At 61.8% G+C, this 20,564-nt stretch overlaps 2 protein-coding genes across 6 annotated transcripts in view; both read left to right on the plus strand.

The window, feature by feature from the left end:
* The first annotated feature begins 2,540 nt into the window (after positions 1–2,540).
* On the plus strand, positions 2,541–8,152 carry NAT14 (N-acetyltransferase 14 (putative)). 2 transcript variants are annotated; one of them, XM_075914426.1, is made up of 3 exons: positions 2,541–2,573; positions 5,172–5,276; positions 6,584–8,152. In XM_075914426.1, exons 2-3 carry the CDS (start codon positions 5,196–5,198, stop codon positions 7,127–7,129), a joined length of 627 nt encoding a protein of 208 aa, XP_075770541.1. In that variant the 5' UTR covers positions 2,541–2,573; positions 5,172–5,195; the 3' UTR covers positions 7,130–8,152. The 2 variants fall into 2 exon arrangements, with proteins under 2 accessions (XP_075770541.1, XP_075770540.1); XM_075914425.1 differs by lacking the exon at positions 2,541–2,573 and adding an exon at positions 4,637–4,656.
* A 142-nt stretch (positions 8,153–8,294) lies between these two features.
* Positions 8,295–20,564, plus strand: part of SSC5D (scavenger receptor cysteine rich family member with 5 domains) — a 37,875-nt gene continuing 25,605 nt past the window's right edge. For 3 of the 4 annotated variants that reach the window (XR_012898608.1, XM_075914362.1, XM_075914364.1), the window contains exons 1-4: positions 8,295–10,610; positions 12,449–12,475; positions 14,314–14,628; positions 15,406–15,510. Coding sequence is in view for 3 of the 4 variants with exons in the window: in XM_075914362.1 (XP_075770477.1) it covers positions 10,475–10,610; positions 12,449–12,475; positions 14,314–14,628; positions 15,406–15,510 (583 nt within the window). In the remaining variant the exon portion in view is untranslated. The remainder of the gene's footprint in view (positions 10,611–12,448; positions 12,476–14,313; positions 14,629–15,405; positions 15,511–20,564) is intronic. The other variant, XM_075914363.1, reaches the window with a different exon arrangement.

The following is a 20,564-nucleotide window of genomic DNA, read 5'->3' on the forward strand; positions in this document are numbered from 1 at the left end:
AATCCATACTATTGATTGGCTGTGTCCATTGTCCTGGGTACAAATATGTAGGGGGCTCAGAGGCCATCTGGCTACCAACAATTATTAATGTACTTCGTTCAACAATAAACCTGACTCAGGTGCCTTTGTATCTTATCTAAGTGTGTGGTCTTTGGGGGCTCTCGTAAAGTCTATTATGCTAGCTACCAGCACAGAGCAGGCATAATATACTGAGGGAGCATATGAAAATGCATGGAGCTGAACATTTATCACTAACGGGTCAGGAGACCTGTCAGAATGCCACACCAGTAAATCCTGGATTTGCTGTATCACTATCCTGTCTTACTACAGACGGGGATGTGGCCTCACGCCTACACCCATCTTGTGGTGGCTGAACACCACAAAGGGCTGCATGGGAACTGGGCCTAATTGGTAGATAGTGCCCTCCTGCTGCCACCACAGCTGCAGCTCCTGCACTAAGCCTGGCTGAGGCTGGTGGGTGCCTGCAGGTTCAACTTGGCAGCTGTGTGTGCATGAGACACACTAGCATCTGCTCAGATATGGTGCTGGGTTCCTGCGCTAGAGCTGCTGGGTGGGAGGAGGTATGCAGGGCCCCGCCAAACCTGAGTGTTCATCAGATAGCCTTTATGCTGGGGGCTGCAGGGCCTTGCCTCAGCAAAGCAACTATCTGTGGGTGCTGAGCCCAGTGTTCAAGGATGACACTAGCAGGCCTGTGCTGCAGAGAGAGGGGTGTGGCTCAGCAAGGGATTTTTTTACCTCCCCTGCATACCCTGCACTGTGTTGGATGTGGCCTGCCCATCAGGTCACTGGGTCCAGCTTAGCCTGGCCCCTTGCTCACTGGTCTAGCTCAGCTTGCTCACTGGGTCTGGTTCAGCTTGCCCCCTCAATCCGTCAGCTGGCTTGGCTCACACATTGGTCTGGCTTATATTACTTATTCATTGCTGGAACTGGCTGGGCCTACTGGGTCCAGACTCACCATCTCGCTCGTTGGTCAGCAGGTCCCTTAGGGTCCAGCTCAGCTTGCCCCCTTACTCAATGGGTAGCAGGTCTGGCTCGACCTGATCCCTGGGTCCAGCCCGGCCCCTCTCTCGGCGCTCACCGGGTGCGTCTTGGCACTCACCAAGTCTGGCTCAGCCCCTCACTCAGCAGTCCTTGGGTCTGGCTCGGCCCCTCTCTCGGCGGTCCCTGGGTCTAGCTCAGCACTCACTGGGTCTGGCTCGGCCCCTCTCTCGGGGGTCCCCGGGTCTGGCTCGGCCCCTCTCTCGGGGGTCCCCGGGTCTGGCTCGGCCCCTCTCTCGGGGGTCCCCGGGTCCGGCTCGGCCCCTCTCTCAGGGGTCCCCGGGTCTCGCTCGGCCCCTCTCTCGGGGGTCCCCGGGTCCCGCTCGGCCCCTCTCTCGGGGGTCCCTGGGTCTCGCTCGGCCCCTCTCTCGGGGGTCCCCGGGTCCGGCTCGGCCCCTCTCTCGGGGGTCCCTGGGTCTCGCTCGGCCCCTCTCTCGGGGGTCCCTGGGTCTCGCTTGGCCCCTCGGGGGTCCCTGGGTCTCGCTTGGCCCCTCTCTCGGGGGTCCGGCTCGGCCCCTCTCTCGGGGGTCCCCGGGTCCGGCTCGGCCCCTCTCTCGGGGGTCCCCGGGTCCGGCTCGGCCCCTCTCTCGGGGGTCCCTGGGTCTCGCTCGGCCCCTCTCTCGGGGGTTCCCGGTTCCGGCCCCTCTCTCGGGGGTCCCCGGGTCTGGCTCGGCCCCTCTCTCGGGGGTCCCTGGGTCTCGCTTGGCCCCTCTCTCGGGGGTTCCCGGTTCCGGCCCCTCTCTCGGGGGTCCCCGGGTCTGGCTCGGCCCCTCTCTCGGGGGTCCCCGGGTCCGGCCCCTCTCTCGGGGGTCCCCGGGTCCGGCTCGGCCCCTCTCTCGGGGGTCCCCGGGTCCGGCTCGGCCCCTCTCTCGGGGGTCCCCGGGTCTGGCTCGGCCCCTCTCTCGGGGGTCCCCGGGTCCGGCCCCTCTCTCGGGGGTCCCCGGGTCCGGCCCCTCTCTCGGGGGTTCCCGGGTCCGGCCCCTCTCTCGGGGGTCCCCGGGTCCGGCTCGGCCCCTCGCTCCGCGGTCCCTGGGTCTGGCTCGGCTCCCCTCCCTGTTATCACTGGTCCCAGCTCAGCCTGGCCTGCGCCCCCGCAGGGTGCCCGGGCTGGCCCGTGTGACGATGCAGTTGCGGGGGGGGGGTATTCCTGGGGGTTTTACACAACACCCTCGCTAATTCCAGGCCGCTCCCAGGGCAGGGCTGCAGGGAGCAGATGGGGCCTCCCAGCCTCTCCTCAGCGCAGGCCTGGCCAGCGCAAGATCAGCTGTAGGAGCCCATGGGGCGGTGCCTGCTGGGAGAGCCCCCGTGCCCGCACGCGCCCCACTGCCCTCGCGCCCCCGCACTGCGAGGCAGGCGCTATGCGGGCCCGCTAGGCCGCAGTTGTGCCCTTAACAACGGTTACTAAGTAAAACCTGGGCGGGCGGAGGAAAGTGGGGGGGAGGAGGGGAAAAGCTGCGGCGCATGCGTACTGGGCAGAAGGAGCGAGGCTATCGCCGGCTGCGCGCTGGGCTAGGGTGAGAGGCTGGGCTAGCTTGGAGCGGGTCCATTGCGCACCGGGAGGGGGTGGCGTGGGTTGTGGGAGGTGCCACAGGGTGTTTAGGGCTCAGGGCGTTCCACCGCCTGTGCTGCGGGGGTTGCATTCTCTGGGGAGGAGGATTGTACCATTCTGTTCTTGAAGGGAGGGGATGATTACGGGGGGAGAGGCGGGCAGTCCCATTCCCTTTAATGGGGGAAGGGTCAGAGGTTGCAGGGGGCGGGCAGTCCCGTTCCCTTTAATGGGGGAAGGGTCAGTGGTTGCAGGGGGCTGGCAGTCCCATTCCCTTTAATGGGGGAAGGGTCAGAGGTTGCAGGGGGCGGGCAGTCCCATTCCCTTTAATGGGGGAAGGGTCAGAGGTTGCAGGGGGCGGGCAGTCCCATTCCCTTTAATGGGGGAAGGGTCAGAGGTTGCAGGGGGCGGGCAGTCCCATTCCCTTTAATGGGGGAAGGGTCAGTGGTTGCAGGGGGCGGGCAGTCCCATTCCCTTTAATGGGGGAAGGGACAGAGGTTGCAGGGGGGCGGGCAGTCCCATTCCCTTTAATGGGGGAAGGGTCAGTGGTTGCAGGGGGCGGGCAGTCCCATTCCCTTTAATGGGGGAAGGGTCAGTGGTTGCAGGGGGGCGGGCAGTCCCATTCCCTTTAATGGGGGAAGGGTCAGTGGTTGCAGGGGGGCGGGCAGTCCCATTCCCTTTAATGGGGGAAGGGTCAGTGGTTGCAGGGGGCGGGCAGTCCCATTCCCTTTAATGGGGGAAGGGACAGAGGTTGCAGGGGGGCGGGCAGTCCCATTCCCTTTAATGGGGGAAGGGTCAGTGGTTGCAGGGGGGCGGGCAGTCCCATTCCCTTTAATGGGGGAAGGGACAGAGGTTGCAGGGGGCGGGCAGTCCCATTCCCTTCAATGGGGGAAGGGTCAATGGTTGCAGGGGGCGGGCAGTCCCATTCCCTTTAATGGGGGAAGGGACAGAGGTTGCAGGGGGGCGGGCAGTCCCATTCCCTTTAATGGGGGAAGGGTCAGTGGTTGCAGGGGGGCGGGCAGTCCCATTCCCTTTAATGGGGGAAGGGTCAGTGGTTGCAGGGGGCGGGCAGTCCCGTTCCCTTTAATGGGGGAAGGGTCAGTGGTTGCAGGGGGCGGGCAGTCCCATTCCCTTTAATGGGGGAAGGGTCAGTGGTTGCAGGGGGGCGGGCAGTCCCATTCCCTTTAATGGGGGAAGGGACAGAGGTTGCAGGGGGCGGGCAGTCCCATTCCCTTCAATGGGGGAAGGGTCAATGGTTGCAGGGGGCGGGCAGTCCCATTCCCTTTAATGGGGGAAGGGACAGAGGTTGCAGGGGGGCGGGCAGTCCCATTCCCTTTAATGGGGGAAGGGTCAGTGGTTGCAGGGGGGCGGGCAGTCCCATTCCCTTTAATGGGGGAAGGGTCAGTGGTTGCAGGGGGCGGGCAGTCCCGTTCCCTTTAATGGGGGAAGGGTCAGTGGTTGCAGGGGGCGGGCAGTCCCATTCCCTTTAATGGGGGAAGGGTCAGTGGTTGCAGGGGGGCGGGCAGTCCCATTCCCTTTAATGGGGGAAGGGTCAGTGGTTGCAGGGGGCGGGCAGTCCCGTTCCCTTTAATGGGGGAAGGGTCAGTGGTTGCAGGGGGCGGGCAGTCCCGTTCCCTTTAATGGGGGAAGGGTCAGTGGTTGCAGGGGGCGGGCAGTCCCGTTCCCTTTAATGGGGGAAGGGTCAGAGGTTGCAGGGGGCGGGCAGTCCCATTCCCTTTAATGGGGGAAGGGTCAGAGGTTGCAGGGGGCGGGCAGTCCCATTCCCTTTAATGGGGGAAGGGTCAGAGGTTGCAGGGGGCGGGCAGTCCCGTTCCCTTTAATGGGGGAAGGGTCAGTGGTTGCAGGGGGCGGGCAGTCCCGTTCCCTTTAATGGGGGAAGGGTCAGTGGTTGCAGGGGGCGGGCAGTCCCATTCCCTTTAATGGGGGAAGGGTCAGAGGTTGCAGGGGGCGGGCAGTCCCATTCCCTTTAATGGGGGAAGGGTCAGTGGTTGCAGGGGGCGGGCAGTCCCATTCCCTTTAATGGGGGAAGGGTCAGTGGTTGCAGGGGGCGGGCAGTCCCATTCCCTCTCATGGGCGGAGGGGTGGATCTCTGTGAAGGGGTTCATCCATTTCTTGGATGGGGGTGAAGGGAGGAGGCTGCCCCAAGGCAAAGTGTTGAGACTGTTTCTTCCCCACCTTGTCTCTGTGGCCCCACCCCCCTCGCCAGCTTGGTCATGGGCCCTTTCCTCCTCTAGGGGATGCTGGCTCCAATCTGGCCGTAGGGCAGGGGCTGGCTGGCCCAGGGGGCGGGGATTGGGGCTTGCCCTCTCTGGGGGGCACTGGCTGTGCTGCTGCCTGAGAACACCACGTGGGTCCAGCCCCTGGACCTGCCCAGCTGCTCTCTGGGCTGCCGTGGCTGAGTGACTCTAGTCTAGTGATGGGGGGCACCGGGCTGGGCGCAGAGCTGGAGCAGGCAGTGCTGGGGGAATGAGCTGCTCGGAGCCTCACCAGACCTGTGAGGGGGAGGAAAAGCCCTCGGCATTCAGCCTTGTTTCCTGCCTTGCAGGTCATCTTGCTCCCACCAGGCGCCATGCCCACGGTGGATCCTAGCCAGCTCGCCATCCGCGAGATGCAGGAAGATGAGGAGCAGATGGTCCTGGAGCTGCTAAAGGTCTGGGGAGAGGGCATTGCCTGTCTGTCCAGCCCTGGAGATGTCTGTCTGTCCGTCCATCCAAGCTCTAACCCCCTGCCTGCCTTTAGCCCTGTGGGGATCTCAAAGCTAAAGAATGATCCTGCATGATTCCCTACCCCTACCGAGATATGCAAGTCAGTATGAATCCCCTTGTTTGTGGAGGACGCTGAGGCACAGAGATCCCAAGCGAGCAGCGCTTGAAGTCCCAGAGGGTCGAGGAAGAGCTGAGATTAGCACTGACCTGGTTTCCTTGACCTGCCATTTCACATTGTGACCAGAGTCCCATCCATAGAACAGTTCAGGGTGGATGCCCTGGTCCCTGTGCTTTGGGGGGGCCCTGCAGCAGCCACCCCAGCCATCCAATGGGGCAGTCCCCCATACTGATGGGAGCCCATGGAGCCCCGGGTGGCTTGAGGATTTCAGGGCTCGGGGAGGAGACGCGGAGCAGCAGGGTCCCCCTGCTGCACTCAGAGTGGCAGCGGAAGCCTGGGAAGCAGTATCTCATGCAGCAACTTGAGCTGCTCTGCTGTCATATCCCAGCCTGGGTGCTCCATTCCCCCAGGAGATGTGGGGCTTGGGGAAGTGGGCTGGGCTTGGGATGCTCTGCTTCCTGTCGCCGTGGTGAAGTCAAGCAACCCGGCTGGCAGATGGCAGCCAAGCAGAACAAGCTGTGGGTTGCTCTACTCCTGCAGCTCCTGCTGCTGTGGTGAGTGCGGGGTGGGCGGGGGGGCCAAACCCTGCTGCCACCTTGAGCTAGGCTCCCCGGGTCACGTAGCTTCAAGGAGGGGAGTTTGGGGGAGGTACAAGGGGGCCAGGAGGGAGCAGAGCAGGGGCAGGAAGAGGCAGGGTGGAGGTGGAGCAGGGGTAGGCCTTGGGGAAAGATGTGGGTGGGAAGAGACAGAATGGGGGCAGTGTGTGGGGGGGATGTGTGTGGGGTGGTGTCCATGGCCCCCTAGGGACAGCCCTGACCATGAGCATTAGACCCTGCTGTCCTCCAAAGTGCAGGGCTAGAACCCAGACATCCTGCCAGCTTCTCTTTTCTCTTAACCTTGTGCTCTGTGCACTACCTATGAGAAATGCATGGGATTGGGCCCCTGTGTCCCATCCAGGACTTCCCTCGAGACCAGCCCCCCTGGCCACAGTGCCCTTTCTGGTAGGGTTACATCCCTCGGGGAGAGTTGCTGCCTGTGGCAAACCTGCCATCACAGCTGCACTCCCACCTGGCCTGGGCACGCAGCAGGCCCCCTGCCCTCAGCCCCCTGCTGACATGCCCTCTTCCTCCCCAGGATGGGTTCAAGGACACGGAAAACCGGCTGATCCTGTATGTCCTGACACGGCCCCTGGCACTGCTGCTGCTGGCCGTGGTGAGCAGTGGCCTTCGCTTTCTGCTCAACTCCTTTGTGGCCGCGCTGCTGGGCCCCGTGCTGCTCACCATCCTGGCCCTCAAGCTGCTGCTGCGGCGCTCTCCGGACCTGGGCCGCTTGCACGCGTACTACCGCTCAGGGCGGCGTGGGCTCTGGGTGGCGGTGTACGACGGCGACGACGTGTGCGGCTGTGTGGCACTGGAGCCCCGCCCACCGGGAGAGTCCCGTGCTGCTGAGCTGAGGCGCTTGGCCGTCAGCCGCTGGTACCGGCGCTCGGGCGTGGGGCGGCGTCTGCTAGCCTTCCTGGAGGCGCAGGCGCGGGCACAGGGCTACGAGTGTGTGGTGCTCTATGCTGCTGTGGTTGCCAAGGCTGCTGTCAGCCTCTTCGAGAGCAGCGGCTACCGCCCCACCGGTGGGCGCAGCTGGCTTGGCTACACCATCCTGCAGGAGTACAGCAAGGACCTGTAATACCCCCCACTCCTCAGCCCTGCTTGGGGGGACTGGCTTGTAAGTAGTCTTGGCCAAGAGCTGGTGGGCCGTGTCTGTCCTCATGCCGGGGGTGTCTCTGCTCCACGGAGGCCACCACAAGACGTGGGGTATCGATGGCTGGGATGTGGGATTGGGGTGCAGCAGCCCTGGCCTTCACTCTCAGGATGCAGGGCCACCTCTTCGTTGACCGGAAACAGCGAATTCTGGATGAGTCCCTTTCTGGAGCTGAACAAGACGGGCTGAACCCAATTGTGACAGACTGGGTTCTGACTGTGTGTGTGTGTGTGTGTGTGTGTGTGTGGAGGGGGCGGGGGAGGGGTTGTGACTGTGTGTGTGTGTGTGTGTGTGTGTGTGTGTGGAGGGGGCGGGGGAGGGGTTGTGACTGTGTGTGTGTGTGTGTGTGTGTGTGGAGGGGGCGGGGGAGGGGTTGTGACTCTGTGTGTGTGTGTGTGTGTGTGTGTGTGTGTGTGTGTGGAGGGGCGGGGGAGGGGTTGTGACTGTGTGTGTGGAGGGGGAAGGGGTTGTGATTGTGACTGTGTGGGGGGGGGGGTAGAGGTGGATTACAGATCCGATTGTGACTGCAGGAGTGTGGGGATAAATTGCAGACAGATGGTGATTTCAGGGTGGTGCGGGGGGGATCACAGACTGCTCTGGGGAAGGGGCTATCGAGTGGGTGGCCTTTAGGCATGGAACAGAGCAAAAAGGAAGGTAAGCTTGGTGACTGGGAAGTGCTGCAGGGGTGGAGGGGCAGGCGTTGAGGTTCAGGGGGACCCCAGCATTAGCGCGGGGCTGTGGAGAAGGGGGCTCTCCCCTCACCAAGTTGGCTGTGTGAGGGAGTTTGGCCGTGATTTGCGATGGGCATGGGCCTGGCTGAGGAACCCAGGCGAGAGAATTCTGGATCTGTCCGTTGCCCCTACAGCTTGAGGGCCAATGGAACCTTGCTGCAGCATCGCGGGTCCACGTGTGTCACTGCATGTTGTGAATAAAGCTTGCTATTGCGGATACTGCGGCTCCATCTACCTCCTGCCCTCATGGACCCGGGGCAGCTCCCCAGCCAGCAAGGGGCTCCACTCAGCCCGGGAGGCCAGAAGGAGAGTCGCCCCCAGGAAAGGCTGATGGCAGCTGGCTCTCCATCTCCAGACATGCTCTGCTCCAGTTGTCGCCAGCATAAAACAACAAATATCCCTCCCTCCATCAATGGCTCCACGTCTGGCTGGCGGTTTCAAGGGGGGTGCCCCCGGGGTCGGCACTGGGGCCAGTTTTGTTCAGCATCTTTATTAATGACCTGGATAAGGGGATGGATTGCACCCTCAGCAAGTTTGCAGATGACACTAAGCTAAGGGAAGAGGTAGATACATTGGAGGGTAGGGATAGGGTCCAGAGTGACTGAGATAAATTGGAGGATTGGGCCAAAAGGCATCTGATGAGGTTCAGAAAGAACAAGTGCAGAGTCCTGCCCTTGGGACAGAAGAATCCCAAGCATAGTTACAGGCTGGGGACCGACTGGATAAGCAGCAGTTCTGCAAAAAAGGATCTGGGGATTATAGTGGATGAGAAGCTGGATATGAGTCACCAGGGTGCCCTTGTAGCCAAGAAGGCTAATGGCATATTAGGGGGCATTAGGAGGAGCATTGCCAGCAGATCCAGAGAAGTGATTATTCCCCTTTATTCAGCACTAGCAAGGCAACATCTGGAGTACTATGTCCAGTTCTGCGCGCGCCCCCCCCCCCACTACAGAAAAGAGGTGGATGCATTGGAGAGGGTCCAGCGGAAGGCGATGAAAACGATTAGGGGGCTGGAGCGCCTAATTTTTGAGAAGCTGAGAGATTTGGGCTTGTTTAGTCTAGAGAAGAGTGAGGGGGGATTTGAGAGCAGCCTTCAACTACCTGAAGGGGCGTGTCAAAGGCGATGGAGAGAGGCTGTTCTCAGTGGTGGCAGGTGGCAGAACGAGGGGCGATAGTCTCCAGTTGCAGTGGGGGAGGTCTAGGTTGGATATTAGGAAGAAGTATTTCCCTAGGAGGGTGGGGGAGCCCTGGGATGGGTTCCCTAGGGAGCTGATGGAATCAACGCCCCTAGAGATTTTGAAGTCCCAGCAAAGCCCTGGCTGGGATGATTTAGTTGGGGTTGGTCCTGCTTTGGGTGGGTGGGGTTTGGACTGGATGACTCCCGAGATCTCTTCCAACCCTGTGATTCCTTTCATCCTATGTGCACCGGGGAAGGGGGGGGGGCACTGACTGCAGGGTGCCAGGGAGCGCGCCCCCTTCTGGGCCCTGCAGCACAGCCCCCTAACACTGCCCTGGAGCAAGGAGGCCATGACTGCCCGGGAAGAGAGCCCCTGCCCGCCCCTTGCAGCTGCCTGCCCATTCCTTGGCAGTCTCCATCCGTGGCAGGCCAGGCAGGCTGCAGCGTGGGATGTTTCGTTGTATGACAACACAGGTTGCTATGGTTGCCAGTATCCTGGACTCGCAGCAGCCGCAGTGGCGATTCGAGTCTGGGGAGCAGCCAGGCCACAGTGCTCCATCTGCCCTGTGGTGCAGCCAGCCGGGCAGGGGCAGTGCTTGGCATGAGGGGCCAGGTGGGCTGGGGCCCCAGGCCTGCCCTGTGTCTACAGGCATCCCAGAGACCCGGGCTGGGCCGTCCCTCCTCGTGACGCTGCTGGCTCTAGGCTAGCCTGGCTCTCACACACAGCGCTGACTCAATCTTTCTATGACTCGCCCCCAGCTGGGACTGTGCAGCCAGGCTGTCCCGGGCTGGGGAACACAGGCATGTCCCAGCCCAGGCCCCACACCCTGGTGGGACAGGACCCCCCACTCACAGCCCTGGGCCCGGATAACAGCACAGCACCCAGGGTGCACTGGAACCACGGGGCGTGTCAGTCTCTGTGCACATGTGTGTGCACAAGTGTGTGTGAGTGTGGATGATAGGTACGTGTATCTGGGCCTGTGTGTGAATTGGCGGGGGGTGTGTGTCCACGTCTGTGTGCCCATGTGAACATCTGGATGTGTGTCCATCCGTGTGCATCACTTGGTATGTATATTTGTGCAGGGGAGGGCTGGGGGTGCACGTGTGTGTCGGTTTGCACTGCACACACAGGCATGAGCCCAGCTGTTGCAGCTGCTTCTGTAGCTGCTCGTTAACCCATTGGCTGCCGGGGCAGGGCTGGAGGATGCCACTCACTGGGCTGGGACATGTGGCTGGCAGGGCTCTGCCATCCAGCATCCCTGGTGCTCCGCTTGCCTCCGCCTGTGCTTGGGCTCCCCTGCGGCCCCTGGCTTCCAAGGTCACCACCCTCAGCTGTGGGCGGTTCAGGCTCCCTGCTTCTAAATGGTGTCTGGGCTGAGTCATCCCCTGGCCTGGCCAGTCCTGCTCCATGAAACACCCCTTCGCGAGGCCACTGTGCCGTCTTGGCCCCGGGCTTGCTCCACACCAGCCACCATGCGGCTGCCCCTGCTCCTCCTCGGTGAGTACCAGCTGCTCGGGGAGCGAGGCTCAACTCCAGGGTCCCAGCTCAGGCACTGCCAGAGCTCCCAGATGCTCAGGGCTGCAGGGGCACTGTGGGCCAGGCAGAGGCCACTGGGCAGGGTGCACCAAGCACTGAATGCGAGGCGCTGGGCAGGGGGTGCTGGGCACTGAGCACTGGGTGCTGAGCTGAGGGTGCTGAGCACGGGGCAGGGGGTGCTGGGCTGGGGGTGCTGAGTGCTAGACACAGGGTGCTGAGTGCTGGGCCAGGGACACTGGGCAGGGGGTGCTGAGTGCTAGGCACAGGGTGCTGAGTGCTGGGCCAGGGACACTGGGCAGGGGGTGCTGAGCTCTAGGCAGGTGGCACTGTACACAGGGTGCTGAGAACCGGGCAGGGGGCGCTGAGTGCAGGACAGGGGGCGCTGGGCTGGGGGTGCTGAGCTCTGGGCAGGTGGCACTGTACACAGGGTGCTGAGAACTGGGCAGGGGGTGCTCAGTGCAGGGCAGGGGGCGCTGGACACAGGGTGCAGAGGACCGGGCAGGGGGTGCTGAGCGCAGGGCAGGGGGCGCTGGACACAGGGTGCAGAGGACCGGGCAGGGGGTGCTGAGCGCAGGGCAGGGGGCGCTGGACACAGGGTGCTGAGGACCGGGCAGGGGGTGCTGAGCGCAGGGCAGGGGGCGCTGGACACAGGGTGCTGAGGACCGGGCAGGGGGTGCTGAGTGCAGGGCAGGGGGTGCTGGACACAAGATGCTGAGGACCGGGCAGGGGGTGCTGAGTGCAGGGCAGGGGGCGCTGGACACAGGGTGCTGAGGACCGGGCAGGGGGTGCTGAGCGCAGGGAAGGGGGCGCTGGACACAGGGTGCTGAGGACCGGGCAGGGGGTGCTGAGCGCAGGGCAGGGGGTGCTGGACACAGGGTGCTGAGGACCGGGCAGGGGGTGCTGAGTGCAGGGCAGGGGGCGCTGGACACAGGGTGCTGAGCGCAGGGCAGGGGGCGCTGGACACAGGGTGCTGAGGACCGGGCAGGGGGTGCTGAGTGCAGGGCAGGGGGCGCTGGACACAGGGTGCTGAGCGCAGGGCAGGGGGCGCTGGACACAGGGTGCTGAGGACCGGGCAGTGGGTGCTGAGTGCAGGGCAGGGGGCGCTGGACACAGGGTGCTGAGGACTGGGCAGGGGGTGCTGAGTGCAGGGCAGGGGGCGCTGGACACAGGGTGCTGAGGACCGGGCAGGGGGTGCTGAGTGCAGGGCAGGGGGCGCTGGACACAGGGTGCTGAGGACCGGGCAGTGGGTGCTGAGCGCAGGGCAGTGGGTGCTGAGCGCAGGGCAGGGGGCGCTGGACACAGGGTGCTGAGCGCTGGGCAGGGGGTGCTGAGCGCTGGGCAGGGGGCGCTGGACACAGGGTGCTGAGGACCAGGCAGGGGGTGCTGAGTGCAGGGCAGGGGGCGCTGGACACAGGGTGCTGAGGACCGGGCAGGGGGTGCTGAGTGCAGGGCAGGGGGCGCTGGACACAGGGTGCTGAGGACCGGGCAGGGGGTGCTGAGTGCAGGGCAGGGGGCACTGGACACAGGGTGCTGAGGACCGGGCAGGGGGTGCTGAGCGCTGGGCAGGGGCATCAGTTGCAGCCAGACACACACTGGGAGCCCAAGGTGCCTCACTCCAGGGCTTGCTCTGTTCACAGACATTTGCAGCGTTAATCTAAGTGCTGCTCATGCCGGTTGTTCTGGGGTCAGGCTCAGATTGGCCAGGCCTCCGCATTCGCCAGTCCGGACTCTCTGACCCGCTGGGCAGGGGATTGGCTGTTTGCTGGGTTTGGCTCACCCGCTGCGCTCTTGTTTTTCAGTTGCTTTCCTGGAATTTCACTGCTCAGGTAAGTGCGTATTGTGGGGGTGCATGCCTGTGTGTGCGTGTGTGTGCGCCCTTGTGCACGTGTATCACTGACGTGTGGGCGAGTCCCCGGGCCCTGCACCCCCATCCACAGTGAGATGTGACTCTCAGCCGGCAGGTAGAACGGGGTTTATTAGTTGACAGGGACACGGCGTAGAACTGATTTGTCAGCACAGAAATCAGGAGCAGTCAGGACAGTCCATCCTGGGGAGAGGGGACCCAGAACCAGGGTCTTGGCCCTCCCTCTGCCTCCCCATGCACGGCTTCTGGTCCCAGCCGCCCCAGCCAGGCTCTTCCCTCTGGCCTTTGTCCTGCTTCCCAGGCAAACGATGTCACCTAGTTGCACCCCCTCCTGTGCTCAGAGTACAAAGGGAGGGGGCCCGCAGCCTCCCTCAGTTAGAGTCACACCCACAATTCCCATCACCATCTAGGAATTGGTGCAGTGCCCAGGGAAACTGAGGCACATGCATGGGGTTAGTACAAGACCATAAAAAACACATGCAACATAACAAGGAGACTAAAATCCCCCCCATCCCCACTACGTCACAATGCGGCCCTGTCTGCTGTCTGTATGTGTGCGTGTAGCTGGGGGGCTGAGTGCTGCAGTGGGGTGTGAAGAGTTGCATGTGAGGTTGGAAAGTCTGAGTGGGGTGAATGGTCACAGTTGGGTGGCGGCTGCAGTGGGGTGGAGAATTACAGGTGGCGAAGCATCACGGTGGGGTATAGAGTGTTGTAGTGGGTGGAGGCTCAGAGGGGTGTGGAGTGTTGCAGTGGGGTGGAGGCTGATGGGGGGGTCGCAGTGGGGTGGAGGCTGACGGGGGGGTGTCGCAGTGGGTGGAGGCTGACGGAGGGGGTATCGCAGTGGGTGGAGGCTGATGGGGGGAGTGTCACAGTGGGGTGGAGGCTGACGGGGGGGTCGCAGTGGGTGGAGGCTGACGGAGGGGGTGTCGCAGTGGGTGGAGGCTGACGGGGGGGTCACAGTGGGGTGGAGGCTGACGGGGGGGTCACAGTGGGGTGGAGGCTGACGGGGGAGTGTCGCAATGGGTGTAGGCTGACGGGGGGTCGCAGTGGGTGGAGGTTGACGGGGGGGTCGCAGTGGGGTGGAGGCTGACGGGGGAGTGTCGCAATGGGTGTAGGCTGACGGGGGGGTCGCAGTGGGTGGAGGCTGACGGAGGGGGTGTCGCAGTGGGTGGAGACTGATGGGGGGGAGTGTCACAGTGGGGTGTAGGCTGACGGGGGGGATCGCAGTGGGTTGTAGGCTGACGGAGGGGGTGTCGCAGTGGGGTGGAGGCTGACGGGGTGTTGCAGTGGGTGGAGGCTGATGGGGGCTGACGGGGGGGATCGCAGTGGGTTGTAGGCTGACGGGGGGGAGTGTCACAGTGGGGTGTAGGCTGACGGGGGGTCGCAGTGGGTGTAGGCTGACGGGGGTGTTGCAGTGGGTGGAGGCCGACAGGGGGGTCACAGTGGGGTGGAGGCTGACGGGGGGTGTTGCAGTGGGTTGTAGGCTGACGGGGGGAGTGTCACAGTGGGGTGTAGGCTGACGGGGGGGTCGCAGTGGGTTGTAGGCTGACGGGGGGAGTGTCACAGTGGGGTGTAGGCTGACGGGGGGGATCGCAGTGGGTTGGAGGTTGATGGAGGGGTCGCAGTGGGTGGAGGTTGACGGAGGGGATCGCAATGGGTGGAGGTTGACGGGGGGGTCGCAGTGGGTTGTAGGCTGACGGGGGGGGTCGCAGTGGGTGGAGGTTGACGGGGGGGTCGCAGTGGGTGGAGGCTCACGGGGACTGACGGTTCAGGGTGTGACAGGCCGTGCCGTGCCTGCAGGCCCGTTCCAGGTGCGTCTGTCCGGGGGCCCCAGTGCGTGCGTGGGGCGTGTGGAGATCAGCCACAAGGGCCGCTGGGGCTCGGTGTGTGACGACGAGTGGGATCTGGCCGACGCAGCCGTTGTGTGCCGCCAGTTGGGCTGTGGCACTGCGCTCTCTGCCCCCGTGGGCGCCTGGTTCGGGGAGGGCACCGGCCCCATCTGGCTCAATGAGATGCGATGCCAGGGCTCCGAGCAACACCTGCGCCACTGCCGCCACCGGGGCTGGCGCCAGCACGTCTGCACCCACGAGGAGGACGCCAGCGCCGTGTGCTCAGGTAGGGCCAGTCGGAATGCGTGATGTGCCCACTGGGTTCTCCCCACCCAGCACTGGGCCAAGGGGAGCCGGGCCCCATTCCCCACCCCCTGGGGCCGGATTGGAGGACATGGCCATAGTGGGTCCCTGTGTGTCACTGCAGCAGCGGTTCGCAGGCCTCATGTGGCCCAGTTAGCACCCAGCCGTGGCCTGAGTGTGCGCTAAAAGGTGCCAGCCTGCGCAGAGAGGTCTGGATTCCTGGCTGCCTGTGCGGCAGGGTCCAGGGTGGGGTTGTCCCTGTGGGAGTCTGGGGGCGCTGCCCGGCTCTGCACAGCAGGGGCCCCGGGCCCTCACCTGGCCCTGCACAGTGAGAGTGTGGGACTGGTGCTGGCGGTGGACCTGCTGGGGTTGGGATCAGGGTTCCCAGCCAGCTGACAGACAAGTCCAGGGTTGGGCCTGCCACCCGGCCTAACATAAAGGGGTCTGGGCCCTGCCCAGGTCCCCATTCCAGGCCCTACTCTGTGGAGGGGTCTCTGGGCAGGTGGCGCTGGGCATAGGGGTTGGTGGAAGGGCTGGGGGGCGCACTGCGGTTTTCAGCCTGCGGCCAGGTAGCACACGGTGGTTCAATGCTAATTAGGGTGAGAACCACTGCACTACACTGGGGCTCTGGATGTGCAGGTGAGAGGGCCCGTCCCATGGCTGTGCCCAGTGTGGCTGGCACTGACCCTTCTGGGGCCCAGGCACCACACTCTGCATGTGGCCATGTCTCTGTGCCTGTCTGACCCTGCCGCGCCCACAGCTCACCGCTTCCTGCCCTTCATCACCACCGAGCCCTCGGTGCAGCTCAGGGACCCCCGACCCCCAGCACAGAGCACAGCCCGGGCTCCCACCACGCCAGCGCACAGTGAGTACGAGACACACCAGTCCCCCCGGCCCCTCCGCTCCTAGCACATGCCCCCCTCCACTCCAGGCCCCTGACTTCCTGGGCTTCATCCCAGGGGAAGTGGAATTGCTTGTTCATGGGCCTCGAGTGGAGTTAGCGGATGCGACTGACCCCTGGTGGGATGAGCGCTGGAACGTTAAAATCAAGGGTGAGGCCTGTGGAGCAAGCATCGCGTGGGCAAACCCCATCCCGAGAGCGGCACTGCTTGTTTCGGAGTCACTGATCAGTAGCTTGGACTTCAGTTCCAAGGCCAGAAGGGGCCGCTGGGACCATCTGATCTGACATCCCCCCCATAACTCAGGCTTGAGAACGCGCCCAGGTAATTCCCAGAGCAGAGTTTTGAGAAAAGCTTCCACTTGGAGCGACCTCCCCTGGAGGGCTCACGCTGCCAGGATCAAAACATCCTCTGAACTTCAGAACACCGTGACAATTTCCTCACGCAAAGAGCGCCACAGCCGGTGTGTGGGGGTTTTACATTTGAGCACAGCTATGGCTGTTACCCGCTCTAGGGCACCCCACTTTTACCCTGCCATGGGCTCAAGGCAAATTTCAGTACATCACCCTTTCCCAGTTCCTAGGGCTCCGGGCAAAAGGCACTTACCCTCACCCAGGTCCTAGGGCCCAGAGCCACCGATCCCCCATTTCTAGGGCTCAGGGAGGAATCTGGGGGCTCAGAGGCCTTTTCGCCAGTGAAGAACCTGACACAGTCATACCCAGGTCTCTGTGCATTAGCAGCCACCCAAAGAGAATGCAGATGCTGAGCATACAGCGCTCCCCAGCTGCTCCCAACAGGGCAGATGAAATATCCTGCTGGCTGCCCAGGACCAGGTCATGTGGGGCTCTGGCTTCCTGCAGGGTGTGGGTGCAGGGTGTGGAGGTCTGGCAGCTCTGATCAGAGGCCATTTCCTGGACTTAGGTTCCAGTCCTAAAATCTTCCTTTTGGACCCCAGTTTATCTAGTGAAATCCAGTCCTGCTTAGCTGTACCGTAACCAATCAGTTTAGACTAAAGAACCACAATACAGTGTTTTTCCTCAGTCCTAGCCCAATACAAAATAATTCTTTAACTACGCATACTCCCCCCCCCCCTTCGCTGGTTTAAATCTTGCAAAATGAGTTATGCAACACACAGAGCCCAGATAGGTAAACAATACAGAAGTGGGGTGGGGACCTTAAGGGCAAAATCATAAAGAAGTGGAGACTTCACCCCCCCGACGACTGACAGCGTTCTGTCTGGCAAGGGCGCGTATCAGAGCTTTCCTCGATGGTGGGTGCTGCTAGGAGAGGAGTGCCTCTTCAACAGCCCCATATTACTTTGCTTTGATAAAATCTAGGTGGAAAGGGAGGATGTGACTTTCTGCTCCTTAGCTCAGGGCTGTTGCTCTCCTGTGTCTGCAGAAAAAGGCTGTGGGCCTTGCGAAACGGGCTGCACTCACAGCTTAGGTTCGAGTCTCACAGAGCCCCAGGATTGATGCTCCATCCCAGTGTTTAAACAGGCTCTTGGAGGAATCCCTGCAATGTGCCAGACCCCGCAAGGGGTCTCACTTTCTGCCAGGGCAGGCCAGGGGGTCTCACAGACCCCAAAACAGCTCTCTGGGCAGAGCCGTCCATACACAGAAATACGCAGCTGCATAGGGCACCCCAAATGTTGGGGACCACTGGTCTTAGTGTCCCCTCACTCGGCTCTTCCCATCCCTGCTCTCTGGCTCTGCTTCCTCTGGAGAGGAGGTAGTTCACTTACTAGTGGCAAAGCCTGGCAGAGCTCGTAGCAGACACTGAACCTGTGAAAGAGCCATAACGGGCATTTGCCAACCCCAGGCATACACTGCCAGTTTTTGAATGTATCGTGTGAGTCAAGAGGACCTTAGTTAAAATGTACTTCAAAAACTATTTCACTAGCAAAGACCCACTTCGTCAGATGTCTTGCATCTGACGAAGTGGGTCTTTGCCCACGAAAGCTTATGTTCCTACACTTCAGTTAGTCTATAAGGTGCCACAGGACGCCTTGTCGCTTTTGCAGATTCAGACTAACACGGCTCCCCCTCTGATATTTCATTAGCGTGTAGCTGAAGATTATTAAATCACAGCTCTAAAAAGTCCACCCCCCCAGCTGCCATTGGTTATGGGGCACCAGTTTAATAGTACTGGATAGAGTCCCATTGGGATGGCCCTGTCTTTGGGCTCCAGCCTGCTTCCTTTGCCCCACAAGCGCTTTCCTGCCAGGGAAACTCAGCCAGACTCCTGGGAGAGCCTTGTGAGCACTGCCAGGATTAATGCACCTCAGCACGGATGGGCGGAGACGCTCAAACCATGCTTCCAAGCCGGTGGGCTTGCTCGGCCCTGGCACATGGGCAGGGAGTCCCGAGGGCAGCGCAGAGAGAGGAAGGTTCCAGCAGAGCCAATTCTGGTCGTCCCCGAGCCTATCTTCAGGCCCTGTTCCTTAGTCACTTGCCAGGGGTTTCTGCAGAAAAGGACCTGGGGGTTACAGTGAATGAGAAGCTGGATATGAGTCAACAGTGTGCCCTTGTAGCCAAGAAGGCTAATGGCATATTAGGGTGCATTAAGAGGAGCATTGCCGGCAGATCCAGAGATGTCATTATTCCCCTTTATTCGGCTCTGATGAGGCCTCATCTGGAGTATTGTGTCCAATTCTGGGCCCCCCACTACAGAAAGGATGTGGACGCATTGGAGAGGGTCCAGAGTAGGGCAAACAAAATGATTAGGGGGCTGGAGCATATGACTTATGAGGAGAGGCTGAGGGAGTTGGGTTTGTTTAGTCTGCAGAAGCGAAGAGTGAGGGGGGGATTAGAAAGCAGCCTGCAACTTCCTGAAGGGAGGTTCCAAAGAGGATGGAGAGAGGCTGTTCTCAGTAGTGTCACATGGCAGAACAAGGAGCAATGGTCTCCAGTTGTGGTGGGAGAGGTCCAGGTTGGATATTAGGAAAAACTATTTCCCTAGGAGGGTGGTGAAGCACTGGGATGGGTTCCCTAGGGAAGTAGTGGAGTCTCCATCCCTAGAGGTGTTTAAGTCTCGGCTTGACAAAGCCCTGGCCGGGTTGATTGAGTTGGGATTGGTCCTGCCTAGAGCAGGGGGCTGGACTTGATGACTCCTGAGGTCTGTTCCAGCTCTATGGTTCTATGATTCTATGGTTCCATAGTTCTAAGTAAGAACATGGAGGTTTCTGCCAGAGCCCACCCATATCCCCGTCCCAGGCCTCTGTCTCCAGGCAGGTTCACAGCCACGCCTGCTGGGGTCATTTGGTGGAGTGTCCATTGTTCCCTCCTGGAGCTTCCATTGATCCTCTGGCTGGCTTGTGGGTCTGGGCTCTGTCTAGACTGGCAGTGTTAAAGCGCTGCCGCAGCAGAGTTTCAACAGGACAGTGTGGTTGCGAGTGACACCAGTGCTGGGGGAAAACACGCAGAGCACATGCGGAAAACCACCTCCACAAGGGGCGCAGCTCCCAGGTGCTGCTGATTTTTCACTCCCCCAAGTGAGTTTCAGCCCAGTAACTGGTCCGTGTAGACAAGCCCTGGGTCTGTTTCAAACACTTCCTTCAGGGCCATTTGATCCATCCAAACAGCGAGATAACACAGCACGATAACGTACACCTGCACCCCCCCCCCCACATATATCTAGTGCTACCCCTCTGGGCAGCAATGCAATCTGCAGAGAGAAACTGAGGCACACATAGGCGTAATAAAATATTACCCAAAATTCCTGCTTCCTCACAAGTGAGCATGATTTGATGACATTTGTAATATGCAAAAAGGAGAAACTCCAGTCTGCATTCTTGGTGCTTGAGAAGGGGCAGTTTGACAAAGTTGAAAACAAAATTATGAACAAAATTCTCTGGGAGGAAGAATTAACATAAAATAGTAGCCCAATGTCTGTGACTCTGTAATGCTGAAATGCTGGCTGTTCCCTCTGAGCGGCGCTGTTGCCTCCCTGGCTGTTCCCTCTGGGTGGCGCTGTTGTCTCCCTGGCTGTTCCCTCTGGGCGGCGCTGTTGTCTCCCTGGCTGTTCCCTCTGGGTGGCGCTGTTGCCTCCCTGGCTGTTCCCTCTGAGTGGCGCTGTTGCCTCCCTGGCTGTTCCCTCTGGGCGGCGCTGTTGCCTCCCTGGCTGTTCCCTCTGAGTGGCGCTGTTGCCTCCCTGGCTGTTCCCTCTGGGTGGCACTGTTGTCTCCCTGGCTGTTCCCTCTGAGTGGCGCTGTTGTCTCCCTGGCTGTTCCCTCTGGGCGGCGCTGTTGTCTCCCTGGCTGTTCCCTCTGAGTGGTGCTGTTGCCTCCCTGGCTGTTCCCTCTGGGCGGCACTGTTGTCTCCCTGGCTGTTCCCTCTGAGTGGTGCTGTTGCCTCCCTGGCTGTTCCCTCTGGGCGGCACTGTTGTCTCCCTGGCTGTTCCCTCTGAGTGGCGCTGTTGCCTCCCTGGCTGTTCCCTCTGGGCGGCACTGTTGTCTCCCTGGCTGTTCCCTCTGAGTGGTGCTGTTGCCTCCCTGGCTGTTCCCTCTGGGCGGCACTGTTGTCTCCCTGGCTGTTCCCTCTGAGTGGCGCTGTTGCCTCCCTGGCTGTTCCCTCTGGGCGGCACTGTTGTCTCCCTGGCTGTTCCCTCTGAGTGGTGCTGTTGTCTCCCTGGCTGTTCCCTCTGGGCGGCGCTGTTGCCTGAGTCACGTCCTTTGCCTCCCGCCGTAGCACTCGACTGACTTCTGCGCCGCTCAGCCAGGCCGCCGCGGGGGAGCAAGCAGCCATCTGGGCGCTGTGGTCCCCATGCATCACAGGGGTGGCTGAGCGGCGCAGGAGTCAGCCGAGTGCCACAGTGGGAGGAAAGGGGGGTGGTGACGTACACGGCCAGGGGGTGGGGCCTGCCTGTGTATGTCACCGCCCTGCCCCCCTTTGCACCCCCCTTCGCCTCCTGCCGTGGCACTTGGCTGACACAGGGGAGCCGAAACAGCCGCTGTGGGGGAGCCCAAATGGTGTGACAGCGGCACCAGGCCCTGCCCCCTGGCTATGAACATCACTGCCCT

Source organism: Pelodiscus sinensis, chromosome 33, assembly GCF_049634645.1.
Source record: "Pelodiscus sinensis isolate JC-2024 chromosome 33, ASM4963464v1, whole genome shotgun sequence".
Taxonomy (NCBI): domain Eukaryota; kingdom Metazoa; phylum Chordata; order Testudines; family Trionychidae; genus Pelodiscus; species Pelodiscus sinensis.